The following is a 22,789-nucleotide window of genomic DNA, read 5'->3' on the forward strand; positions in this document are numbered from 1 at the left end:
CTAGCTTGGAAAATACCTAAACATTGGCCTTTCAATTTCAATAATTTAATGTCATGCATCACGTCCTGTAGTCAATTCATACCATGAGAAAGACAACAGTCTTCGAATTCATTTGTCATGTCAATTTTCTGGTTGGGGTATATGGGACGTAATATAAAACAACGCTCGTGTCGTCATACAGATATGTACAAATTGTCTTCCCCAAAGACCTTGGAAGACTGCTGGCCTTGGATTTACATCTCAGTTAACGATGTTCTCTCTCAAGCCTTTAGTTCTCAATGTAAATTTGGTGTCTTCATCAAGAGTTAGTCGGGCTGATGCGCTCCGCTCAGGCACTGGGCTGGCGGCTGTGCGGTGGTCACCATGACTGTTGGGATCACTGATGATCAGCTTCCTTAAATCAGCTCTTTGCTTATCAAGCAGTTCACTATCGGCACTTCCACGTCGACTTCCTCCAGCACTACTTGCTCCATCGTCTATAGAAGTGCCAATGCGGCCTTTCATCTTGCCTGCCCACAATCCCCTGATGCCACCACGTTTCCGTTCAGGCAAATCATTGGTGCCAGCACTGCAGACATAGAGTAAGTATTTCAGGTTTGGCAGCGTGTGTCGTATATCGACGACTTTGAGACCAGCACTGGCACACAGAGTCTCAATGTCCTTATTGAGTAAGAACCAGCCATAGTCGAATCGATACTGGGCAGTTGCTCCTCCACGTATATAGAGCGGAAAAGTACGTTCCTTGTCGGCTATTTGAGAAATATCGTCCCGAACGCTGCTCCTGGAGCCAAAAGGCGTAATGGGGTATGGTAGAGGCACGCCAAGATAGAATTGGAGTGCATGAGTCAGTTGGGCAACATAGCCCAATCCTGCCGACAGGGCATTTTCTGCAGCAGTGTTCAAGGTCGGGTCATAGTCTGTATTGGGTAGCTCAATGCCGCAGATCTGGAAAGCTAGGGGTGCCCCAGAAGATGCCGCTGCAATCGGAAAGATCTGGCCAAGTTCTTCGCAGATACGTCGGCGTTGACCACGGATATTATCCCGCGCATCAATGATCGAAGCACGAGCACTTGGTAGCTTTGTAGCAGCGTTTTCAATGTCTTGAGCAGTCTTGTCCTGTACCTCACAACCTTCGGCTATGGCAGCACGTCTAGCCGCAATTGACTGCTTCAACTCCTCACGACGGGCTTCGGCGGCTTTGAGAGAACGTTGCTCAGCTGTGAGATACTTATTCGCCAGCCTGGCCTTTTCTTCCGCCATGGGGACTGGGTCCGGAGGCGTTCGTTCCAAAATCCCATTGATCTGAGCCGTCAAAGCTTCACGCGTTGCGAGGGCGTCTTGAATAGATGCTTCAAGGTTTGAGAGTTTCATCAGCGCATTGTACGATGAAGTAGATAGAGGCGTGCCTTGTTTGGGTTCGGGTACTCTAGCCGGTAGTTCAAGACAATAAATCCCGTCGATCAGGTGGAATACCAAGCAGTTGGGAGGGAAATGCTGGTTGCGAAGAGTTCCCATAAAGTTAAGAAGCCGCAATTCGACTGCTTGGTCGAGTAAAAGAAGCCATTGGTCTTGTCGTTTTCCCCATATCTTGACTACTACTTCGGCAGATCGTGTGATGTGGGAATGGGCTTGTGACAGATCAAAGAAACGAAAGTTGAAATTCTGTAGTTTCCAAACGAGGTCAGCAACAGCTCCCTTTTACTTGACTAGAAGAACCGTATTGCTACAGAGTTCCAATGTTGCTCATACCGTTGATCGGTCCTTAACCTCGCTGATGTACACCGGGTCCTCGACGCCTTCGACGTGCAAAGAGAAGAAGGCATCGGCTGCTCGCCTCTCAATGGCAACTTCTAGGGCCTTCTGTCTGATTACCGGGCTCTTGTTCGCAAGATTAGTGCTTCGCCGTCGAATCTTGGTCGGTCGATCCCGCAGTGACTCGGAGGATGCCGCATGGTGGAGTTGCGAGCTGGCCTTGAGGGCCTGAAGCTTTGTCGTTGACCCCTTTCCCAGGTTTAAATCATCCGTCGTCTTTCCATGTGGTCGCACAAAGCTCAAATTCCGTAGGTAGATTCCTTGCAGGTGACGTAGACGACGGTTCTGCGGCAGGAGAAGCGGGCGCGTCGACTCAGTCGAGAGAGACATGGTTCGTGACGCGACAAGCTGCAAGCGGCAGCAGGAACGCCGGTAAATATCTCATTTGCTGGCAAACACAGTCCTTTGGAGTTGTCAATGTCGAGACTGCATGCGTAAGATCTCTGGATAAAGCTTGCACCAGGGTGCTGCACAATGAACAGGCCGGCAAACGTCGCATCAAAGCACCCGATCGCTCAGTAAGGCCAGCATCGTTCGCGCCGTCAGGATGGTGATGATATGCACTGAAACGTCATGGCATGCAGCACGCGAACTGCTCAAGCTCAGCACTAGCTGTAGCATAGCTGCTGCAGCTTCGGGCGGCCATTGGTGGCAGAATCGCGGGGTACAGGCGGCGAGCAGGTCTCGATTTCAGCGTGCTCAGCGGACTTTGGGCGTGGTGCAGCTCTAGACCCATAATGCACTAGACATTCGGACTGTTAAGCTCGACAAGATAACAACTCCAACAACGGACCTGCGATGGAAATCAGCATTCAGTACTTCACTCGACCATGATTCTTTTGTGCCACAGCCCATGAATGACGAGCGCGTTCCTTTGAGCACCTCTCCAATCCCACGCGCACCAGATGTTGAGACTAAGTGTGTCCATGGCGCTCAGAGCGATTCGATGCCGACATGTATAATCAAGGCAACCTGAAGGGCTTGCGCCGCCTGTTGGGCAGGCCGGCCAACGACTCGACCGCCACCGACAACAATCTGGGCCCGAGTGGTTCACCAATTGTCCCTTCATACCGGCCGAGCGCATCTCAAGATGCCGACTACGCGACAAGTGGGCCGATCGCGTGCATAGACAAATCGCCCGATGGCCAATTCGCCGTTCTCGGCGGGCGGCATGTTCTAAAGACAATCCAGGTGGATGGATCAAGCGTGAAAGAGGGCATTGATGTCCGCGCAACCATCACTGCGCAACCGACTGCCAAGGGGACCGCATCGACTACAAATTCAGACCAATTGTCAATTAAGGATGTCAAATGGGCTACGAATGCCAGTGGAGAGCCGACAATCTTTACGGCTTGCGCCAATGGCCGGATATTCCAGTACAACCTCAGTCGCCTGGGCTCCAAGGCACCGGGTGGCACTGGGCTAGAATTCGTACAGATGCGTGAGGACTCTCGTCAGATCAACACGCTCGATATCAACCCACATCGAAATACCTGGCTTCTTTCGGGCAGCCAGGACGGAATCGTGAGATGTTTTGATACAAAGAACCCAGTCTCCAATCGAACTGGCCAAGCAACATACCGCGCCTTTCAGGCTTTTAAGTGTAACGCGGAAGGGATACGGGATGTTGCGTGGTCTCCAAAGGATGGCATGGTCTTTGCCTGCGCAACTGAATCCGGTGCCGTCCTCAAATGGGATATACGGAAACCCAACGCGCCACTATTGAGAATCAATGCCCATGACCCTACGAGAGGAGCGACATCCATCGCCTGGCACTTTGACGGCGTTCGTCTTCTGAGCGCAGGTCTCGATAGTGCCTGTCATATCTGGGATGTCTCTGAAACTGCTAGCAAGAGACAAAAGCCCAAATGGAGCATCACAACGCCCGCCCCTATTTCTTCAGTAGCTTGGCGACCACCATTGTGGTCAGCCACTGCGAGGGGTAAGAGAGCAGCGCAGATCGCCGTCTCCTATGTCGACGGGCCAACCAAAGGATATGGCATCAGCCCTGTGCATATATGGGACTTTGGCCGTCCAACCATGCCTTTCAAGGAGATCGACCGCTTTGATTACTCACCCAGTGCATTGCTATGGCATGATCAAGATCTTCTTTGGACCGCTGGGGCTAACGGGTTCGTCCAATGCGATGTAGCCTATGCTCCCAAAGTCATTGATCGCAAAGCACCCTCTTGTCTCGCGTTCTCTCCTACCGGCGACGTGCTCATGGTTTTGGAAGAGCGCACCCAACCTCGCAGGCCACATCCCACGATATCCACCCACGACATGTTGCCAACTTCCTCTTTCAGCTCTAGTCCAAATGCGCAGGGGTTAAGTCATAGTCGAAGCGACTCAGAGGAAGATGTCGTTGGCAGCTTCTTGGGACCATCGACGACCGGAAGCCAGAGGTCACAAAACTCCAGTCTTCGTCCCGCAGCAGCAGCATTGAGTTCAACGCCACCTTCAGGGTCCATCAACGATGAACCAACCATACCCCTGGAACAATCAATCGCAATCACCAAGGGGTTCAAGCCCAACCAGGTGATGGCTATTGGGCAGGCCGCCCCGCCTCTGAAGACGAGGCATTACCAGTTCCTCTCACACCATTATCTGACCTGTCTCCTCTTGGACTTACCATACGGCCCGGGCAGGACTTCCCTTGACCTTCGTGTCTGCGGTATCATGGAACACTACGCACGAGCTGCTGAGAGTGTTGGGCAGCTTCGTCTTGCTCAGACGTGGCGTATCCTAGCCCAGGCGTTTTCTGCGCTCTTGAAACGGCGAGCGCAGTATCACCTCGAAGTACGAATGGCCAAACGCAAGAATTCAAAGTCTCCGTTGCTGATCAGTCGAGGGGATTCCAAACTTAATCTTCAGAAACTTGTGAAGCCAGCGCCGCACGATGTGGGAGGTGATGAGACACCAAGAAAGGCTTCCTCAATTCGGTCGGCGGATAACCGTTCGAGCCTCGGCCATTCATTTTTATTGGGCGATGCTGAAAGTGAATCCAATGTGCCAACACCTATCGCCCGGCCTGTTAGGGAAGATGTCCCCGAGTCCCACCAATTCGTGCCCGGTAAGGTTTTGACGCCCGTCCAAGAATTGGACAGCTTCAGATTGCCGCCGGCATTCCACAGAGACATTGTTCAAACGAGTCCGAGGAAAAGGCATGATTCAGCACCGTTGTCTGATGCAAGCCACAACTCTCAAATTTCCAGCACAGAGGGTTATGACTTTTATGATATTGAAGCCGCAGAAGAGATACCACATGCTATTGATGTTCCCAAGAAGAAGGAACCGCTGTCTTTGGATTACGTGGAGCCTCGAGCTTCAAGCAGCCAAAGACGCCAGCCAATCAGACACGATTCCGAAGAGAGTTTTGGTCAAATGTTCTCAGTATCGGATGGAAACAGGATTCCTACCGCAGGCAGCTCCGTTGCAAACAGCATGCAACATGATGCAGGACGACCCGATGCAACAATTGGCTCTAGTACATCTTCTTTGGATGATTATCATAGTCGAATCCGAGGCAAGCAGATTCTCGACTCACCCGAAGAGTCAGGCATCAGCGGTCCACAGAGTTTACAACAGGCTGATTCGGCTGGATCTCAGGAGATCTTCATGATTTCGCAAACTACCGTAGACAGCGTCGAAAGCCAAGGATCTCAGCTAGAGTTCCATGACTTCTCCCAGCCATCTCTGGAGCTTTCTCCCATTGCACCAAAGGTCAAGCAACCACAGTCTCCCCGCAACAAGTCACATGATCGAGTCCCTTCAGAGCAGCCAGAGGAAAACACATCGACTACCATTACCGAAACGGATTACATGCCTTGGGATGATGATCCTCCATATCCGTTCCCGCTATCCACAGAAGTTGAGAATAAAATCACCGCTCCATCACTAAGACCATATGAGCTATTATCACGGGTGCTGGAGTATGAAGCTCAAAATTCTGCGCTAAATGCATCCGCCATCATCCTCCTTCTTCGGCCGTTGGTTCCAGCAGAGATTATTGATTCTCACATGGCCACTGCGATATTGCGGCACCACCACGACCGTCTCATGAAGCAACAATTCTTTATTGAGGCTGCATTGCTACGCAACCTCTGTGTAGTTGATTGGCCGGATGGTATGGAGGTTTGGGGGGATAATTACACTTCCATCTTCTTCCCAGCACAAGACCCTCAACGAGTCTCGGCTAGCTTCTCATGTCCCAACTGCCACAAGCCGCGCGAGATCAACCGGAACAGCGACCTTGGGGTCTGGAAATGTGAGAGGTGTGGATACACGATGGGGCCTTGTGCTGTATGTAAGCATAGGGATGCTACCGTGGTTTCGCATCCACCAATCCCACTTACCAAGGGAGTTGCACAGAGGCGGTCAACAGGAGACGATTCAATTTTGTCTACTTGGTGGTATTGCCCAGGCTGTAAGCACGGTGGCCATGCAGCTTGCATGGAAGGCTGGCATGCACCGGTCCCCTCTGATGACGTTAATGGCGACGAGGTTCACATTGGCACGCCTGGCTTCTTAGGCAATGTTACAGGGGAGGCCTTCAGTGGAGGATGCTGCCCATTGGATGGCTGCGGCCATGCATGTCTTCCTGGCCCATGGCGAGACATACTAGGCAATCAACAGAAGGAGCCACTGGAGCGAAAAGTGCGAGAGCAAACCAGAAGCACGATTCCATTATTGCATCGCAACGATCAGAAAATGGAACCCGAGAGTGAATTCATTGGGTCAGCTCCTGCTGTGATTGGTGGAGTGCGTGGCGATGGTCTCATTGTTTCACAGAGTCGAGCAGTAGAGGGGGTACGGGAGGCTCTCAAAGCCTCTGACCTTGGAAATGGCAACCTCGCAGAAGACGGCAACCGATTCTCACGTGCTGCCGGCGGTATTCTGAGTGTGCTTGGTACTAGTCCAGGTCGTTCAAGCAGCCAGGGATCTCCAGTTGTCGGGAGCCAAAACAGTCGTGCCAACGATCGTAGCGAGAGAGATAAGAGGAAAAGTGTCAAGTTCGTAGGTGCCACCGATGAGCGGCGTTAGGTACAGCAGCCGTCAGACAGCCCAGAGTCCGGAGCAGTACCCGATTATACGGGTGCGCCCGGCTCAACAAGCGCCAACAATCCTCTATCAAAGAACAAGAAAAAAGTCCGTTTCGCGGCCGACCAAAAGAGCACCTGGGAATCTTGGCTCACGCCTAGGTGGAGCTGGTTCGGAGCCCGTCCGAAAACCACCCGCGCCGAATCTGGTGCGGGCGCACGTCAACCAGCAAGAGCCCCACATGCCGAGCAACAATCACGACCATGAGTTTTCCGAGGATAAGATTTCACGGTGTCCTACGAAGGAACATGCTCACGCGAATACTTTGATCAGGAAAGGGCCTTTTGTTGCAACATGACGTGATACGTGTCGCATTTGAAGCAAAGTTGGAGAAGGATAATTACATGTTGCTGAATATCGGCTCATGGAAGAGAAATAATTGTAGAACTAGATTTGGGGGCGTTGATCTGTTTCGTATACCCAGGATGAAGTGAGTGGTGGAACAGCATCTGCATCACATAGGCAGTCTTTCACAATGGAGGCAAGATGTTCTAACCAGAACTGTAATTGACAAGATTCATACAAACTATCAAGATAAAGACTAATCATTTGTGAAATAGAGAGGAAGGTGACAGCATTGCCATTGGTGGCCGAAAACGGAGCCCGCTGTGGAAGCGATATGGAGTTAGGGTCCGTCTATTGGAGGCGCGGAACCACAGCCGAGCCACCGGATATGCGCCGAATATTCGGACGGCTTATCCGGCTTCCCCTCACACTGAATAGTTGTTCATATACTGCTTCTTGAGGCTTTGCGATGCTGAGATTACGTATCCGTTTACATTTTCGTCTTTAAAGAACACCTACAGGAACAATTCTGTTTATTATTTTGGCAAGATTTGTAAAGCCAGCATCAGGTGTCCAATTTAACTTGGAAATATAGTTGGTCGTTCACGGCATTTAGAGCTAAACGCTTATCATACTTCACAATGGCCCCTTCAGTACCACCCTCTGGCGTTTGGACGCCCGCAGTCACGCTGTTTGATCCAGACACGGATACTCTGCTTCCAGAGGACCAGGCAAAGTACTACAAGTACCTGAGCACCACTGGTCTTGCAGGCCTGGTTGTGCTCGGCAGCAATGGCGAGACCTTCCTCCTGACGCGCGAGGAGCGCGCACAGCTCCTGCAGATTGCCAGGCAGGCGGTCGGCCCAGACTTTCCCATCATGGCCGGCGTATCGGGACACAGCACCAAGCAGGCGCTCGAGTTCATCGCCGACGCAGCGGCAGCAGGCGCCGACTACGGCCTGCTGCTCCCGCCAGCCTACTTTGGCAAGGCCACGACGCAGTCGGTGATTGAGGGCTTCTACGACGAGGTGGCGTCCAAGAGCAGCCTGCCGCTGGTGATTTACAACTTCCCGGCCGTGTGCAACGGCGTGGACCTGGACTCGGACACGGTGACGCGCCTGGCGCAGCGGCACCCCGGCAAGATTGTCGGCGTCAAGCTGACGTGCGGCAGCGTCGCCAAGATCAGCCGGCTCTCGGCCGTGCTCAAGCCCGACGTGTTTGCCACGTTTGGCGGCCAGAGCGACTTTTTGCTCGGCGGCCTCGCCAGCGGCAGCGTCGGCTGCATCTGCGCCTATGGCAACTTGTTTCCCAAGACCGTGGTCAAGATTTATGAATTGTTCAAAAAGGGCGATCTGAAGGGCGCCCAGGAGCTGCAGGAGAAGCAGGCCCTGTCGGAGCAGGCCATCAAGGCTGGCATTGCTGTAAGTTTTTGTGACCTTGCCGAGAGACTTTCAGCCCGCATTCTTTTCCTCACGAGGCGACACGTGGTACTAATGCTCAACAATAGGTCACCAAATATGCCGCAAGTGTGTACACAGCACCCAAGGCGGGTATCCAAGATGCAGAGAAGAAGTTCAGACCCAGAAGGCCATATGAGGAGCCCACCCCGGCCGTCAAGGAGAAGCTGCAAAAGACCATGGCCGAAGTCGCGTCTTACGACAGCCAGTTGGCATAAAGGGGGCAAATCATGATAGAAACAGAAACTCAGAGCAGAAATATAAGAAATAGATACCAAATCATGTCCCTTTCATAACTCACCGGCCGGCTGAACCAGCAAGGACTGGGGTAGAGTGAATGTCGATTCCATTACATAATTTCCCGCATCTCACAGGCCATCCCCATGTTGTTCAGAGAGGCATCACTCACTTGTTCCGTGACCTGTCTCCACTTGAGACTGTGGATATCTGAACTATACCATGCAGACAAAGCACAGCATTATCATTACAAACCATTCATACCCGTTCTAAGTCCGATGCATCAATAGGAAGTCGACCCTGTTTTGCCGGGGCAATAAGCAAAGGGGAGAAAATAGAAGACTGTGCGGAAGAAGTCTAATTGTCAATTCCACGTGGCAGCCCAAGGGGGCCCGAGCGGTATCCGGATTTCCGGCAGTCTATCGAGGACCATGGGTGTCCTGCATGCGTCAGGGGACACACACATCTAGCCCTCGAGGATGTGGAATCCTCTAATCTCGAGATGCGTCCAAATGATCTCCTGGCCAGTCCCGCGTCCTTGGATCCGGTAGATGACGACTCGTTCTTGGTATTGAGATTATCTCCATGGGCCATCGACCTGCTGGTTGGAGAGGGGGGCTGTGGTCAGCCCTACCAGGACATCGTGGAAAGCGATCTTTCTGCTATGCTGGAGATGGTACGAATATCGGGTCCGGTGCTGCTGTAGATATGTTTTGGGGGAGAATCCGCCGTTGAGACGGATTGGGAACGACGCGGCTCCATCAAACCTTATTAGCCGTTAGACTGACTGGATGATGAATTAAGGCATGAAGATACACGATAGTAGCAAGTTGTTTTGTTTGGTGTTTAGTCTGGTTGTCCTGTTTAGCTTGTTGCACTTGCTTAGTATGTGTAGATTACCGGCAGCAAGATCGTCCTAGACTCACCGTGAAGACTATGTGACTGGTTTGGTTGACTGCCAAGGCTCGCGGGCACTATCCGACAAGCTGAGGGAACCGGCATGTGATATATGCAAGCTATCTGGGTCTAAAAAGTACTACTCATGGGTAGATGCATACGCATCCTGCTCGACTTGAGTCGCTCGTCATCTTTTGGTCGTCGCCATATGTAGACACGTAGAGACCCCAAGCCCAAGCTTTCCATAGGTTCGGTTCACTTGTGCTACTGCAGGTCTTTCCTTAGTGGCACTCCAACACCACTGCGTTATGCCACCATTTTCCCACCCGGATCTAGCAGACTCTAGTCTTTTGTAATTCTGCTCTCTGCCCAAAGCAGCCCATTCAAATATGCTCGCGTAATGTAGCGCAAAGTTTATCTTGTTAGCAATGGTCAGCGGTAGGCCTTTTGAGCCCAATAGGGCTGGGAAAGGGATCATCTTCATTATGTATTAATGTTGGGCATTGGCTCGCTTACGCGGGACTGCGGTGTTTTAGGGGAGTTCATTCTCTTTCGTCCTGTGGAATCATGGTACGAATATGGTCAGTGTTGTACGTCTACAGCTTCATACTCTGGCGGTTGCAATCATAGTTTGCGCAGGCTCTTTACCTAAGGAAAGTTTGTTTGCAGTGCAACCTCAAATCCGAATCAAGCAATGAACGGAATATTTCAGGCTCTGATATTTGCCTCACCACATTCATGCGCAAGGACATTACTCGAGATATATATTGTGGCTGAAAGCGGGACAGCGTATAATCATAATCATCTTGTTGATATCAAGATTATAGCCCCGGGACTAAGCCCCCCTTTAACGTCGGTTAAAATGCGACACGCACTTTAGCATCCCCGTGCCGGGGTATTCGGACTTTGTCAAGCGGTTTATCCAATAAACTTTCTTTATAGCTTTCTTTTTCTTGGAGAAGAACCGATCATCTCCTCTGCTTACTTACTGCGGTATGTCATTGAAGCACCTCACATGCACGTCCGACTCATTCATTCATGTATGTCGCTTGACGAATGTTACAATTTGGAGGTCAGTTGGAGAGATATGAGATTGCTTGGCTGTCAGCAGTAGCTCTTCAAGATGCTATTCGCAGATGACAGGACCTTTGCGAGCCATTTCCAGTAACGCGTAATCAAGCTCGTCTTTTTTCAGCCCCTCCACCCATCATTACCGGTAGGTAGGTATCCGGGGGCTAGCTCTTTGGGGAGACCAGTCGGGGTCCAGTCTCGCGGATACATGGGTGCCACGCTGCTCCATCGACCCTGGCTATACCCGAGTCAGGTCAAGCATAGCCGAGTTTGGTAATTGCTGTATGATTCCAGACACGACGACGACGATGAAGAAGAAGAAGAAAGAAGGGATATCTGCGGCTGCACTGCTGCTTGGCAGGGGGCTTACCTATAGTCCAAGAGAGACTGGGGTGAATATGGACGATCCTCGGGCCGGAAGCAGTGGCTTGAGGTCCGGACCCACGCTATAGCAGGGGTCGTCGTATCTGTCTTTGGGTCTAGGTATGACTCGTAACGCTTTTTTCCTATGCAATTTCGCGGGAGGCACGACTAGAGCGACTAGGCGAAACGCCTAGCCGCTACCACATATCAATGGTTTGTCTTGAGAACCCTGACCTATGGTCGGAATATAGGATATCTCCATGGTCGACCATAGATTCTTGTCCCGCCGCTGGCCAGGGCCCTTGGCTGCTTGGCATATCATTGTGAGCTTGTTTCCCGATTGAGAATCTGTTTTCCGGGAATGCGATTTGGCTGGGTCATATAGAGTTTGACGGTCTCGTCGATCGCCTGAACCTCCTGGGCGACCTCGAGCGGATAAGTACCTGGTCGGATCGCACCCCAAAAATCCAAACTCTGAGTTTTGATCTTTCAAGAATTTTTTTTTCGGGCTCGCTGCCAAGCAAGATCGAGATCCGGCCGAAGGAGGAATGCAATATCTGTTACCTCATATTTTACCACCACCCTCAGACGCTACACTAGATTCTTAGATCTAGCGGCCGTAGGTCTCTGTCGTTCAACACCAACAGTATGGCATCCGACCCCACTTCCGCCCTCAACGAGGTCTTCATCCTCATGGGGATTGGACTGCTGGTCATTCTCCTGCGCTTGTACGCACGGTGGGAAGCCGTTGGTTTTAATAGGTGGGAGGCCGACGACTACCTTATGATTCTAGCCATGGTCAGCATCTTCACGCCACAACCACGTGGTTCAACGGGAGCAAGCGCATTGTTCTAATTTCTCACTATAGGGAGTGTACTCTGCAGAATCGGCCCTTGCGTACAAGGTCGTGGCAAAGTACGGTGGCATCGCCAACAATGGCATGACCGACGAGTACAGGGAAGCCTTGAGCGCGGATAGCGACGAATACAAGAACAGGTTCGTATTTACAACAAACACAACATGTCCAGGTCGACTAGGCATCCATGGCCACCTTGCTAATACTTCTGTGCAAACAGAGTCGGCGGCTCAAAAACCCAGATTGAGGGTTGGGTAGTTTATGTACTGCTCTTGTGGATCATAAAAGCCGCACTATGTACAATGTTTTTGCGCCTTACGGTAATACGAATCACTCTGACGTTACATGCGATTTACTAAGCAATATTTCTAGGAACGCCTGGAAACGTATCGGACACGAATTCTTGTTGGTTTCGGTATTATAATAGCCAGCTGGGTCATTGTGACTATCTCCATTCTTGCCAGCTGCGCTCCCATCAGCAAAAGCTGGCAAATCTACCCTAACCCAGGTCGTAAGTATTGTTGAGACTACAGGGTGACACTTTTGAAGCCTGCAAGAAAACGTATGCTAACATCTGGCCCTACCTTCAGTCACCTGCCAGCCAGCCATATCTCGAGTCAACGTATTCGTCACCCTCGCCTTCAATGTCGCGACCGATCTCTACTTGCTTACGATTCCTATTCCGATGTTGTGGAGCGCGCAAATTCAACTATGGAAGAAACTGGGATTGATTGTTCTATTTTCCGGAGGCATCTTTGTCATGATGGCTGGTATCCTCCGTTGCGTGCTCATCATCTCCAACGACGTTACGGGCGCACAAGATGCCGCGGCCTGGGCGATACGGGAAACCTTTGTCGCCGTGGTCACCTCCAACGTGCCGCTCATCTTCCCTCTCATGCGCAAGTGGATCGGCAACACGCTCGGCTCGTTTAGCAGCAGAAAGGACAGCCGTAGCCGGCAGACGGGCGCCTACCCCGGTAGTATCCCTCTCCCTGATCGGTCGTGGCATAGTCGCAAGGACGACGGGGACCAGTTTCACCCTGGCGGCGACGCCTTTGCCTTTGCTGGAAGTCGAGACAGGATCAATGATTCCAGTGTTGATAAGGGTATCAAGGTCGAGATGAATGTCCAGGTCAGCAGCAGTAATAAGCGCCGAACCGACAGCGAAAGCAACGTCTCCTTTTGATACCTTTTGCATTCAGCAAAATTTTGTTTCATGTTTTGGAATTAAAAAGCTAGCTGAAAGACGCAGCAGTACATATCAAGCACTCTTTTTCTTTATTATACGGGATACCACGAGTGCAACTCGACAGAACAACCACGGTCTATTTGACGGGCGAGGCGGTTCATTACAGCGGTGCATAAGCCCGAAGGGGCAAGAACATTGAGATACAAAGCCATTGCGACACTAGGGCAGTGTCGGAGGCTTACCAGACGAGATAAAGATGGAGAAAACTTGCGACATCCTTGCTTAGGCTGGGCTGCGCTCAAGATGAGTACAACTGGGTATGAATAAATTTACTAATAGTAATAAATCATGCAAGTGGGAAGAAACATTCAAAATAGAATCAATTCTTGCTAGCGGGAAAGAAATATTCATAACTTCGTGAGCCTGATAACCAAGACATCCGATAACAGTCGTATAGGTTAGGGAAAAAAAAAAGGATAGAGAAAGGATGATGAACGAGATTAAGAAACGTAATATATCGACCGGTGTGCCAAAGGAAAACAGTTTCATCAATCTCTTTAGCAGACATTTTTGTTCAGGTGCTTGGTCAAATTGTCTGGCCTCGTGTAGTCCTTCTCGCAATTCGGGCAGATGAACGGTCCAAAGTCGACCCCATATTCTGGATGGTTCAAAGCAAAGTCGGAATGGTTTACCCTCAAGTGTTCCCGCATGTCCCCCTGCTCAGCCTTTCGAATATCACAGATATCCGTTTCCGGGCAGATGACAGGGAATACGTGCGTTCTGAGATGCTTCCTATGTTTTTTTAATCAATGTATTCATTATTTCCGTTATGTCTGGGGCGTATCTCACTTTAGATCTCTTGCCGTGCTGTAGCTCTTTCTGCATATTTCATTCCCGTCTACTGATCGCTTGTTCTTGTAGAACTCGCCTACCAAGTCCTTGTTCTTGTCACATGAAAACCGCCTATCCTTTCCTGGTTTGAATTCCTTTGCTTTGGGTAGATCAATCTCGTCGAATCTTTCTCTGCGAAATTCGCCAACAGTCTCGGTACTTGCTTGTAGCATGGCTGGGGCGACTCCCGCAGAAGCTTGGCTGGTGTGTGGTAAGCCGAGTGTTGCCACCTCGCGCACAGCTGATTCGCGTGGCTGGTCGCGTACGGCAGAACTCATGTTGTATTGTGGCCCGGTTGATACGTCTGTTGCACTCTAAAGAGGCGAGTCTGTACCATCGGTGATGAATGGCGTATTTATACTCCTGTCAAATTGATTTGACCATGTCAGCTCATCAAAGAAGTTGGTGCTCGCGGGCTCGTCTCCAAATCCGACGTTGGACCCGTAGGCCGGACCCGAGTCTTCTGATGGATCGTTCATTTGTTGGTCGAAATTCCAGCTGTATGTGGCTACTGACGAAGAATAGTCAATGTTCATTTGAGCAAACTGACGATGGGACATTGCAATGATCTGTAACTTGTGATGGTGCTAGGTGCTACTTGTGGGGAGGCCAAAATCTATGGTAGAATATGGGACTCTTGTTAGAATGGTGTCTAGTTATGTAAGACGTCTACATTTAAGGGCCTCGTATGAAATAAATTGTAGAAGAAATACACGACTATCAAAGTATCCCCCCCAGTGACGCATTTGCGCATTGAAATTGTTCTTCTAGGTTCGATTCGACGCGATCTCCAAGAGACACCACTCTACGAGCATTTGAGCTCAGCTCCCTTGGTGTGGTGCTCGCAGCTAGGCACTTACGAGGCATTCTCAAGGCATTCTCGAGAATTGTGGTGAGACTCCAGCATATGGTCAATACAATGAATTGACCATGTTCAAGTCACGCGTGGGATATCTTATGCGCCAGAGCCTAAAGCTTGGCTATTCGCCAGTGCGCGGGGGTGAAGATGTTCGCATCATCGGCCCACCATTTTCTATTGGCTGGATGCAGATGCTGACAGGCTGCATCGGCGTCCGAGACGAGCCGCCCGGCTCACACTAAACGCGACTGCCTGCATTCGTAATATCCATGCCATTGGCTTTGATCCTATAACGGGATTTGATTTGCATATTATCAACGCATGTCCACCTATAAATACGGCCAATTGCTCATCGCATCCAGGCAGCACAACATTAACGGCAAGGAAAGAAGTCTGCATTGGGTTTAACCATGAATTCTATGGTTATCTAATGGATTCTACAACATCAGAATATCCTATCATAAGGAGCAGATAGACCGAGAACTGCACGTTGCAAACGTAAGGCATCAGGCGTTGAGAGGGGGAAAAGCCAAGGCTGATAACTGGAGGCCCACCATTTTTGTAGCCCAACACGCAAGCACATGAATTGTTGCTAACTGGACTTGAAAGAAGAATCATATGAAGATGGAGTACCTTCATACGAGATCAAGTGTCTATAAATATGAGAGAAACAACTCGGCGATCAATTTCTTCCTGAACCAAGCGCACACCAGGAATCAAGTCTATTCTTCTGTCCACACTGATCCAAGTCTTACCCACCTTATTGTAATCTGAAAGCATCGCTCTGTTCATCATTCATGCCTTCCAAGATGACCAAAACTCCAAGATTCGACGATTATCAGCGGCTTCTGGGCCGATTCTATGAGCCGCTGCTCCTGTTGCTTGCCCTTGGTAAGACTCGAGGAGAGCATTCCCCCAGCCCCCCAGACGAGAGCTCCAGGCAGTCGATCCGCAGAAGGTTCTTCAACAACATTGCCTATCTTTGTGACTTTACCAAAGGAGGCGACTCGACTTCTGCCATTGGGATCGAGGAGCGCGACGATTGCTACAACTTTTGGGTTGCCTCAAACCAACCATCCAGCAAGATCAGAGATTTCGTCGACGACATACTGAATGATGTTCGAAAGTTGGGCTATGAACAGTCCCTGCGTCGAGGCGATGAGCAGCGCTTCACTTACTACTGTATTGATTTTGCTCGCCAGCGGATCAGCAAGGAAGCCAAGATGCTGTCCAACGCTTTCAAGGGGTGCATCAAGTATCTTGAGGAGCAAGGTCAACCAGAAGGTATACCATGTTGAAAAATGACCATGTAGCCGACTCTAACATTATTATAGACGTTCAACTGGTGAGCTGGATCCGGTCTTTCGATTTTCAAGACAATAGAGCTCTCTGCGAAAGAGCATATGAACAGAGGAAGGCGCCCGAAATGAAACAGTTGGCAGCCAGGAGTAAGACTGAGCAAGGCGAGTCTGTACTCAGTGACAGAGCCGCCTCCTTCGAAGATGCGAGGCACTTGCTTGGCCGCCTTGCCCATCATATTAGAGCACCCAAACAGATTCTTGAAGATGGACCAAGGTTGGAGGAGTTGCTCTCGCAGAGATATTTCGTCTGTCAGCTACCACTCTGCAAAAGCATTGCGCCTCCCCAAGCAGACGGCCTGACTACTTTGGAATCCATGCTCGTACGCATGCTCCCAGCTAAGGACCCGAACCTGCACAAGTACAAGGAAGCACTACTGAATCTGGACCACCGAGTGAAATTACATGACCGAGTCATTGGCCAGTACAAGTCGAAAAGTTTCCAGCCAAAGGTACACGCAGAGATCCAAGTCCTGGAGTACTTCTACGAAAACAACTTGAACTTCATCGACGATGACCGATACATCAATTGCAGCAAACCAGCTTGTTACTGCTGTCACCTGTACATCAGACACCATCCACTTGGTATCGTTGAGCCTGCATCGCACAAGAATATTTACCCAAATTGGGGCCCTCCCTTGTTGCCAGAGGGCGCGCAAGACCCGGATTATCCACACCAACTCCATATTCTGAACAAGATGCTGGAAACGATTCGCAAAGAGGCCCTCACCCAGATCAGCCACCAAAGCATTGGTCCGAGAGGTCACCGAGACACCACGACGGGTATTACTCCAACGACTCTAGCGGGCTCGGACCGCCAGATACAACAAGTGGATTCAATCAAGGGGAAGTTCGGGTATCTGAATATTTGTAAGAAAATGAACATTTATTCATGTACATTGCAGCAACTGACGATATCTAGCGGCGATGAAGGTGATGACGGGCAAAGCTGCTGGCAAGGGCGACAAAGATTCCGGCTACTCGGACACTGAAAAGTCTGACACGGGATCCTCGACCTCTTCGGGTGAGCAGTCGAGCCAGCTTCTGTCTGAGATTGAAGACGACAGCGACAGCGACACCATCAACGGCGATGGTGACTCTGATAGGACAGGCGGCGCCACGCTTTGATATTGTCGAGCAAGATCTGATGACAATGATTCATTCTACGAGCTCCTTCGCGTAGAGCTTCCGAGGAAATGGAGACGTCAAATTCAAGGGTGTCAGAGTAAGTTGAAAGGCAATGCAATACTTTTTCATGACGTTCAGCTTTCGGATCCTTTCCCCAGATTGGTCACGGAAGCGATGTACGCACCCTGGGGCGCCTCACGGTTGGGGTGGTAAACTTCCAATGAAGACCGCGACAATGAAGTCTGCAACGGCCAATCAAAGGGTCCACGATGCAAGTCAAGGCGAGGCCCCCCTGCTACGCCCACCTAAGCGTTGCTGCTTCGACGCACCTCGCATCCTTTCAGCTCCGTTCAGCTCTTGCGGGGTCGCTTTGGTACCAGTGTGCGGCGGTCCAAACAATCTCAGTTGCGATAACGAAACTCGAAAGATCACCAGTTTTTCATCGACGTGGCAAGATGGTCGAGGTAGATCAATATACAGTTGGCTGGGTGTGCGCGCTGTCATCCGAGTTGACCGCGGCTCGGCTTCATCTGGACGAAGAGCGAGACAGCGCAGACTTTGAAGGTCTTCCGGGGGACGACAATACGTATGTCCTCGGGTCCATTGGCAAACACGACGTGGTCGTCGCTACTCTCCCACACGGGGAATATGGGACGTCTAGTGCGGCGGTCGTGGTCAGGGATATGATTAGATCTTTCCCAAGCTTGCGTGTCGTGCTTATGGTGGGCATTGGTGGCGGAGTGCCAGTCGTCGAAGAAGAAACCTTGCCGGGGCGCAGTCTCAGTATCCTGCGCGACATTCGGTTGGGTGATGTCGTCGTCAGTGCGCCTCGAGACGGCATTGGAGGAGTGGTGCAGCCCGATCTGGGCAAAGCACTGCCTGACGGGAACTTTGTCAAAACAGGTCATCTCAATCAACCACCCAGATCATTGCTCACAGCGATACAGCTGCTCGCGTCGGACATTGAGCTCTATGGTCACACGATAGACCATGATATCTCGACAAAGTTGGGCAGCAGACCAGGTCTCAAGCGCTATCATCGCCCTGATGCGACGACGGACCGACTGTTCAGATCATCCTTCGTCCACGCTGGTAGCGACCAAGAAGATTGTGCTCTAGTCTGCGAATCGCATTCAGAACAACTGATTGATCGTCCGGCCCGCGATGTTGAGCCACAGATTCACTACGGCCTCATTGCCTCTAGCAATACTCTAGTCAGAGATGCAGCACTTCGAGATGCGCTTGGCAAGAAAAGCAACGTCCTCTGCGTCGAGATGGAGGCGGCCGGTTTGATGAACCAGCTCCCTGTACTGGTCATACGAGGCATTTGCGACTATGCGGATTCCCACAAAAACGACACTTGGCAAAACCATGCGGCAATGACTGCCGCGGCATATGCCAAAATGCTGCTTTTGAAGGCGACACCTGGCAGAGTCAAGTCGGCCCAGAAGTTGACTGAGATGAGTGGAGTTCGCGAGCAGCTGGATAGCAGTGAGTTCATCATACGGAAACCTTCATTCAACAACTAACCCAATGTAGTCTCGGCAAACACCAACCAGTCCAACGTAATACAGCAGGAGCTGCTTGACTTACACAAGAAGCAGGCGAGGCCAAATCTTCAAGCTGAGCTGGAAAAGTGGTTCAAAATGAGCGACCATTCAAGCTATCTGTTCTCAGAAGACACGAGACAAGACATTGTACTCAGCATGCAACTCCTCGTCCACTCTCTGACCCCAATATCCGCAGAGCAATTGACTGACGCTGTGGCGCTCGCCAACTACAGCGAAGTTCCAGAGACTGTTGGATCGCTAGCCTCGGTCTGTACTGAAGTCCGTTTATTCACTCTGGAGAGGAGCTTTCCGATTTCGGTACGAATTCCGTATCAAGTGAAAATCGGTAGTATCACGAGAAACCAATTCAAGTTCGAGGTCAGATACAAGACTTTCAAGGAGTATGTCGCCATGAACAAGATGCCGCAGGGGAAGACGATGCTGGAGGGACAACTCAAGCCCGACATGGCAAATTTGGCAGTGGCAAAGATATGCTTGAAATGTTTACTACAGGGTCCGTCGCAGACAGAGTCATGTCGGTTCAGCAGCTACGCTGCGCAGCACTGGATTGCCCACTATGTGGCAGCAGGAACGCCCGACCCAGCATCGAAAGAGCTCGCCCTGAAGCTCCTTACGGACGACGAACATGCCTTTGCTGGGTGGCTCAGGCGATATGCCTTTCCGGACTGGTTCACAGAGACAAAATGCCTCTGCGCGCTGTCCCTCGTGGCCCTTGGCGGATCTGTCGACCTGACGAATGAACTGCTGCGTCATGACAAAGGTCGTTGTCAACACTCGTGCACTGCAGTCGCCGCGGCATGCTCGATTGGGCACATTGAAATTGTTAGACTTCTGCTTGACAATGGGTTTGGCTTTGACGGGCAAGCTGTGGCTTTGGCTCGTGATGGTGGGCATGCTGAGACGTACCAATTGCTCACTGAACACTCGTCCACCGCGTTGTGATACTCTGATGCACCCAGGAATGGAGGAGGCTTTGGTCCGCAATCAGCAATAGCTTCAAAGGCTCTATGCTAATTGGCATAACACTGAAGATTCTTCTACTGTTTGAATTCTTGGGGCAGGTTTCGGTTACAATTGAAGAAATGGATAGCCTTCATCACTACTACACTCGGATATGATACTTGACTGTTGCTGTTGCTGCTGCTGCTTTAATAAATGGTTTGAACTTTGAAATATACTTGAACACAATAGAATGGATTTAATGCGCAACAGACGCACAAACTTGAATGGCAAACGCGTCGCAGTAGCATGTCGAGCTGGAATGCGAGTCTGTGGCCTCAGGCTTGATAACAAATGCAAACGCTGAGGTTGTACACAAAGAGTCGACAGCTGGTAAAACGAGCCTGGCCTCGCGGCTGGCAAAATCAGACCGCCCGCGCGAGGCCAGGCTGCAGTAACTGCAATCAGCTGTGGGTCCGCGGTACTGCTTTTGAAGCTATAAATCTATGCTTCTTACTAACAGTTGCCTCCATTCCCAACGACACCCCACACACCACAACTCCAAAACTTTGCTTCCGATTCAGTCTCCTCTTCCTCCTCTGCTCTCCTTCTTCTTCCTCAACTACATTCAATATTTTTATCGGTATGTATTCAGGACTGTACAAGCATCATCTTGACTCCTCTTTTTGCTATTCTCATCTTCCTCAAGCCGCCATTGCCAGCAACTGCAACAATCATCCTAGCTGGATCTCAGGCCCCTTCGCAATCCCGCCCCCATCTGCCCGTTTGCAGACCCTCTGCCCACAAACTCTTCACGTTCAAAATTTCCGTCTCCCTCCAATTCTGATTCGCTTGTCTGTCCACAGGCGGCTATTCCGTTCTCATCTGCCAAATATTTCACCGTCTTGCGCTCTTCGTCTAACTAGTTTTCTTCTAGCATCTCGGCAATTTCTTTCCAATTTGACTTCGGAAGCCCCAATCGTTTCCATCAATTTTCATTTCTAGGTAAGTCAGGTCTATGTCTATCTTCATTATCCCCTCTACTCCTTGACAGCACATTTCAAACTTCCCGAGAATGACTTTGCACAATCACTCAATCTCTCAGGCACATTCAATCCACCACCCGCCAAGTTGATCTTCAATCCATTTCCCCTCCTTTCACATTCTTCCATGTTCGTTTGTGGCAGCCTCCATCCCAACTACGCGCGTTCCCGTCATGCTGGCGCGTCGTGCCCATCATCTACAGACTTTCCCCCCTTTCACCTCTAACTGCGATTCATATTTTCAGACCCTGGTTCCTATCACCACCTGATCAGAGTCCTTTTTTGTTCTATCATTTTCACTCGATCAACTTTCATTCAATTCATTCAATCATCGTCACCATCACATATTCTACATCATCTATCTCTCCATTAACCGCTCGCCAACATTCATGTACATCAGACACCATGACTGCAACCGCAAACCTTGCAATGTTGTTTCTGCCAAACATTGAAAATATCTCAGATCATACACTGACTTCCCATCCTCCCAACAGTCCACCAAACAGTTTAACCTTCCGATAAAAACACGACCACAGCATTCAAAGAGTGCAAACAGAGGGATAAGAAACCGGGGAATCCCACCTGGACAGTCATCTCCCCTTGCCGCCTACGAGGCCGGGCCTCGGGCATAGCCACAGTCTGGAATTTGTGGTCTACCCCGAGGCCACAGTACGAGCCGAACCTAGATCTTCATCTTACAGACGGGGCGCCTAGATCTTCATCTTATAGACGGGCGTACCACCAGACCTTTTTATCTTTTACCCTTTTTTTAACCCGAGCGACAGCGTGAAGCTCCAGACTTTTCCCGGTTTCTTAATTTGCTCCATGGGGAGAAAAAATTCCAAGTCCCGGGCCGGTTTGTCGATGCCGCTGCCCAGTCTTGAATGCCCACAGAGGTAGTACAGGTGCGGAGTTTTCCACACAGGTTGGACTTCCGTGTAGTCTGAGCAAGGCGAGGGGGGTCTGGTTGGGATAAAGCCGCAGTAGTGAAAGTGGTCATCAGCCTCGTGAGGATCCGGACCACACTTCTTTGGGTGGAAAGATTCGCCCTCTCCTTTCGCCCATTTCTGGGAGATGGAGAGGTGGCTGGGGGCCCCATCAAACCATTGAAGTCGTGTGTCATGTAGCTCTCCGATCGGGAGTCTGGGGCCATGGTCGTATTACGTCCTTCCTTGTTCAATCTCATTGGATACAAACCAAAGAGACCTCACCATTGGGTCAAGGGGGGCCGGTCGACCCGGGAGATGGCGCAGTGTGCCCATTTGTTTCTGAACACATCTTGATAGTCCGTGCCGACCGCGTCTTATCCGACTAGCCGGCGGTTTTCAACGAGATATCATGGGTCGTCTTGCTTTGTCGACAGCAGACGTGCCGGCCTTACCTTCAAGCTCATGTTCTTGGGTATGTGTCTACCTGCGGCTCGGGGTGTTGGGCTTTCTTATATCAATGGTTCGCGCTGCTGGTACAAGAGGCCTGGCGTTCAGCCCCAGCTGCTTCAATTACTCCTGTCCAAAATTGGTTGTTTCGAACATGTTGTGAGACTGGACCTTTGGGATTTTTCCTGCGCTCACGAAACAACTTAGTAAACCACGAATAAGAATTCATTGCAAGTGTCCCTGATTGGAAGCCAGCAAAGGCCCAGACCCTAGCTGGCATATTACTCCTCTCGGATCACTCGCTGATGCACATTTCTTCATATCAAACATTTTCTTTTGTTTGATTAGATAGTCTCT

At 50.7% G+C, this 22,789-nt stretch overlaps 7 protein-coding genes across 7 annotated transcripts; 5 read left to right on the forward strand and 2 right to left on the reverse strand.

Annotated features, from left to right (window-relative positions):
- Positions 1 to 240: 240 nt before the first annotated feature.
- Positions 241 to 2,142, reverse strand: PFICI_13578 (uncharacterized protein; the record flags this gene model as incomplete). Its single annotated transcript, XM_007842159.1, has 2 exons — positions 241 to 1,662; positions 1,750 to 2,142. The coding sequence occupies 2 exons, from the start codon at positions 2,140 to 2,142 to the stop codon at positions 241 to 243; spliced, it is 1,815 nt and encodes a 604-aa protein (XP_007840350.1).
- Positions 2,143 to 2,766: 624 nt separating this feature from the next.
- PFICI_13579 (uncharacterized protein) lies at positions 2,767 to 6,855 on the forward strand (the record flags this gene model as incomplete). The annotated part of the gene is made up of 1 exon (XM_007842160.1): positions 2,767 to 6,855. One exon carries the CDS (start codon positions 2,767 to 2,769, stop codon positions 6,853 to 6,855), a length of 4,089 nt encoding a protein of 1,362 aa, XP_007840351.1.
- Positions 6,856 to 7,838: 983 nt separating this feature from the next.
- On the forward strand, positions 7,839 to 8,872 carry PFICI_13580 (4-hydroxy-2-oxoglutarate aldolase; the record flags this gene model as incomplete). The annotated part of the gene is made up of 2 exons (XM_007842161.1): positions 7,839 to 8,618; positions 8,705 to 8,872. The coding sequence occupies 2 exons, from the start codon at positions 7,839 to 7,841 to the stop codon at positions 8,870 to 8,872; spliced, it is 948 nt and encodes a 315-aa protein (XP_007840352.1).
- A 2,998-nt stretch (positions 8,873 to 11,870) lies between these two features.
- Positions 11,871 to 13,264, forward strand: PFICI_13581 (uncharacterized protein; the record flags this gene model as incomplete). Its single annotated transcript, XM_007842162.1, has 5 exons — positions 11,871 to 12,020; positions 12,091 to 12,218; positions 12,299 to 12,398; positions 12,451 to 12,589; positions 12,669 to 13,264. The coding sequence occupies 5 exons, from the start codon at positions 11,871 to 11,873 to the stop codon at positions 13,262 to 13,264; spliced, it is 1,113 nt and encodes a 370-aa protein (XP_007840353.1).
- A 560-nt stretch (positions 13,265 to 13,824) lies between these two features.
- PFICI_13582 (uncharacterized protein) lies at positions 13,825 to 14,436 on the reverse strand (the record flags this gene model as incomplete). Its single annotated transcript, XM_007842163.1, has 2 exons — positions 13,825 to 14,059; positions 14,117 to 14,436. 2 exons carry the CDS (start codon positions 14,434 to 14,436, stop codon positions 13,825 to 13,827), a joined length of 555 nt encoding a protein of 184 aa, XP_007840354.1.
- Positions 14,437 to 15,826: 1,390 nt separating this feature from the next.
- Positions 15,827 to 17,503, forward strand: PFICI_13583 (uncharacterized protein; the record flags this gene model as incomplete). Its single annotated transcript, XM_007842164.1, has 3 exons — positions 15,827 to 16,301; positions 16,352 to 17,245; positions 17,298 to 17,503. The coding sequence occupies 3 exons, from the start codon at positions 15,827 to 15,829 to the stop codon at positions 17,501 to 17,503; spliced, it is 1,575 nt and encodes a 524-aa protein (XP_007840355.1).
- A 455-nt stretch (positions 17,504 to 17,958) lies between these two features.
- Positions 17,959 to 20,016, forward strand: PFICI_13584 (uncharacterized protein; the record flags this gene model as incomplete). The annotated part of the gene is made up of 2 exons (XM_007842165.1): positions 17,959 to 18,994; positions 19,043 to 20,016. 2 exons carry the CDS (start codon positions 17,959 to 17,961, stop codon positions 20,014 to 20,016), a joined length of 2,010 nt encoding a protein of 669 aa, XP_007840356.1.
- Between the last annotated feature and the right edge of the window lie 2,773 nt (positions 20,017 to 22,789).

The sequence above is a fragment of the Pestalotiopsis fici genome, assembly GCF_000516985.1.
Source record: "Pestalotiopsis fici W106-1 unplaced genomic scaffold PFICI_Scf_11, whole genome shotgun sequence".
Taxonomy (NCBI): domain Eukaryota; kingdom Fungi; phylum Ascomycota; class Sordariomycetes; order Amphisphaeriales; family Sporocadaceae; genus Pestalotiopsis; species Pestalotiopsis fici.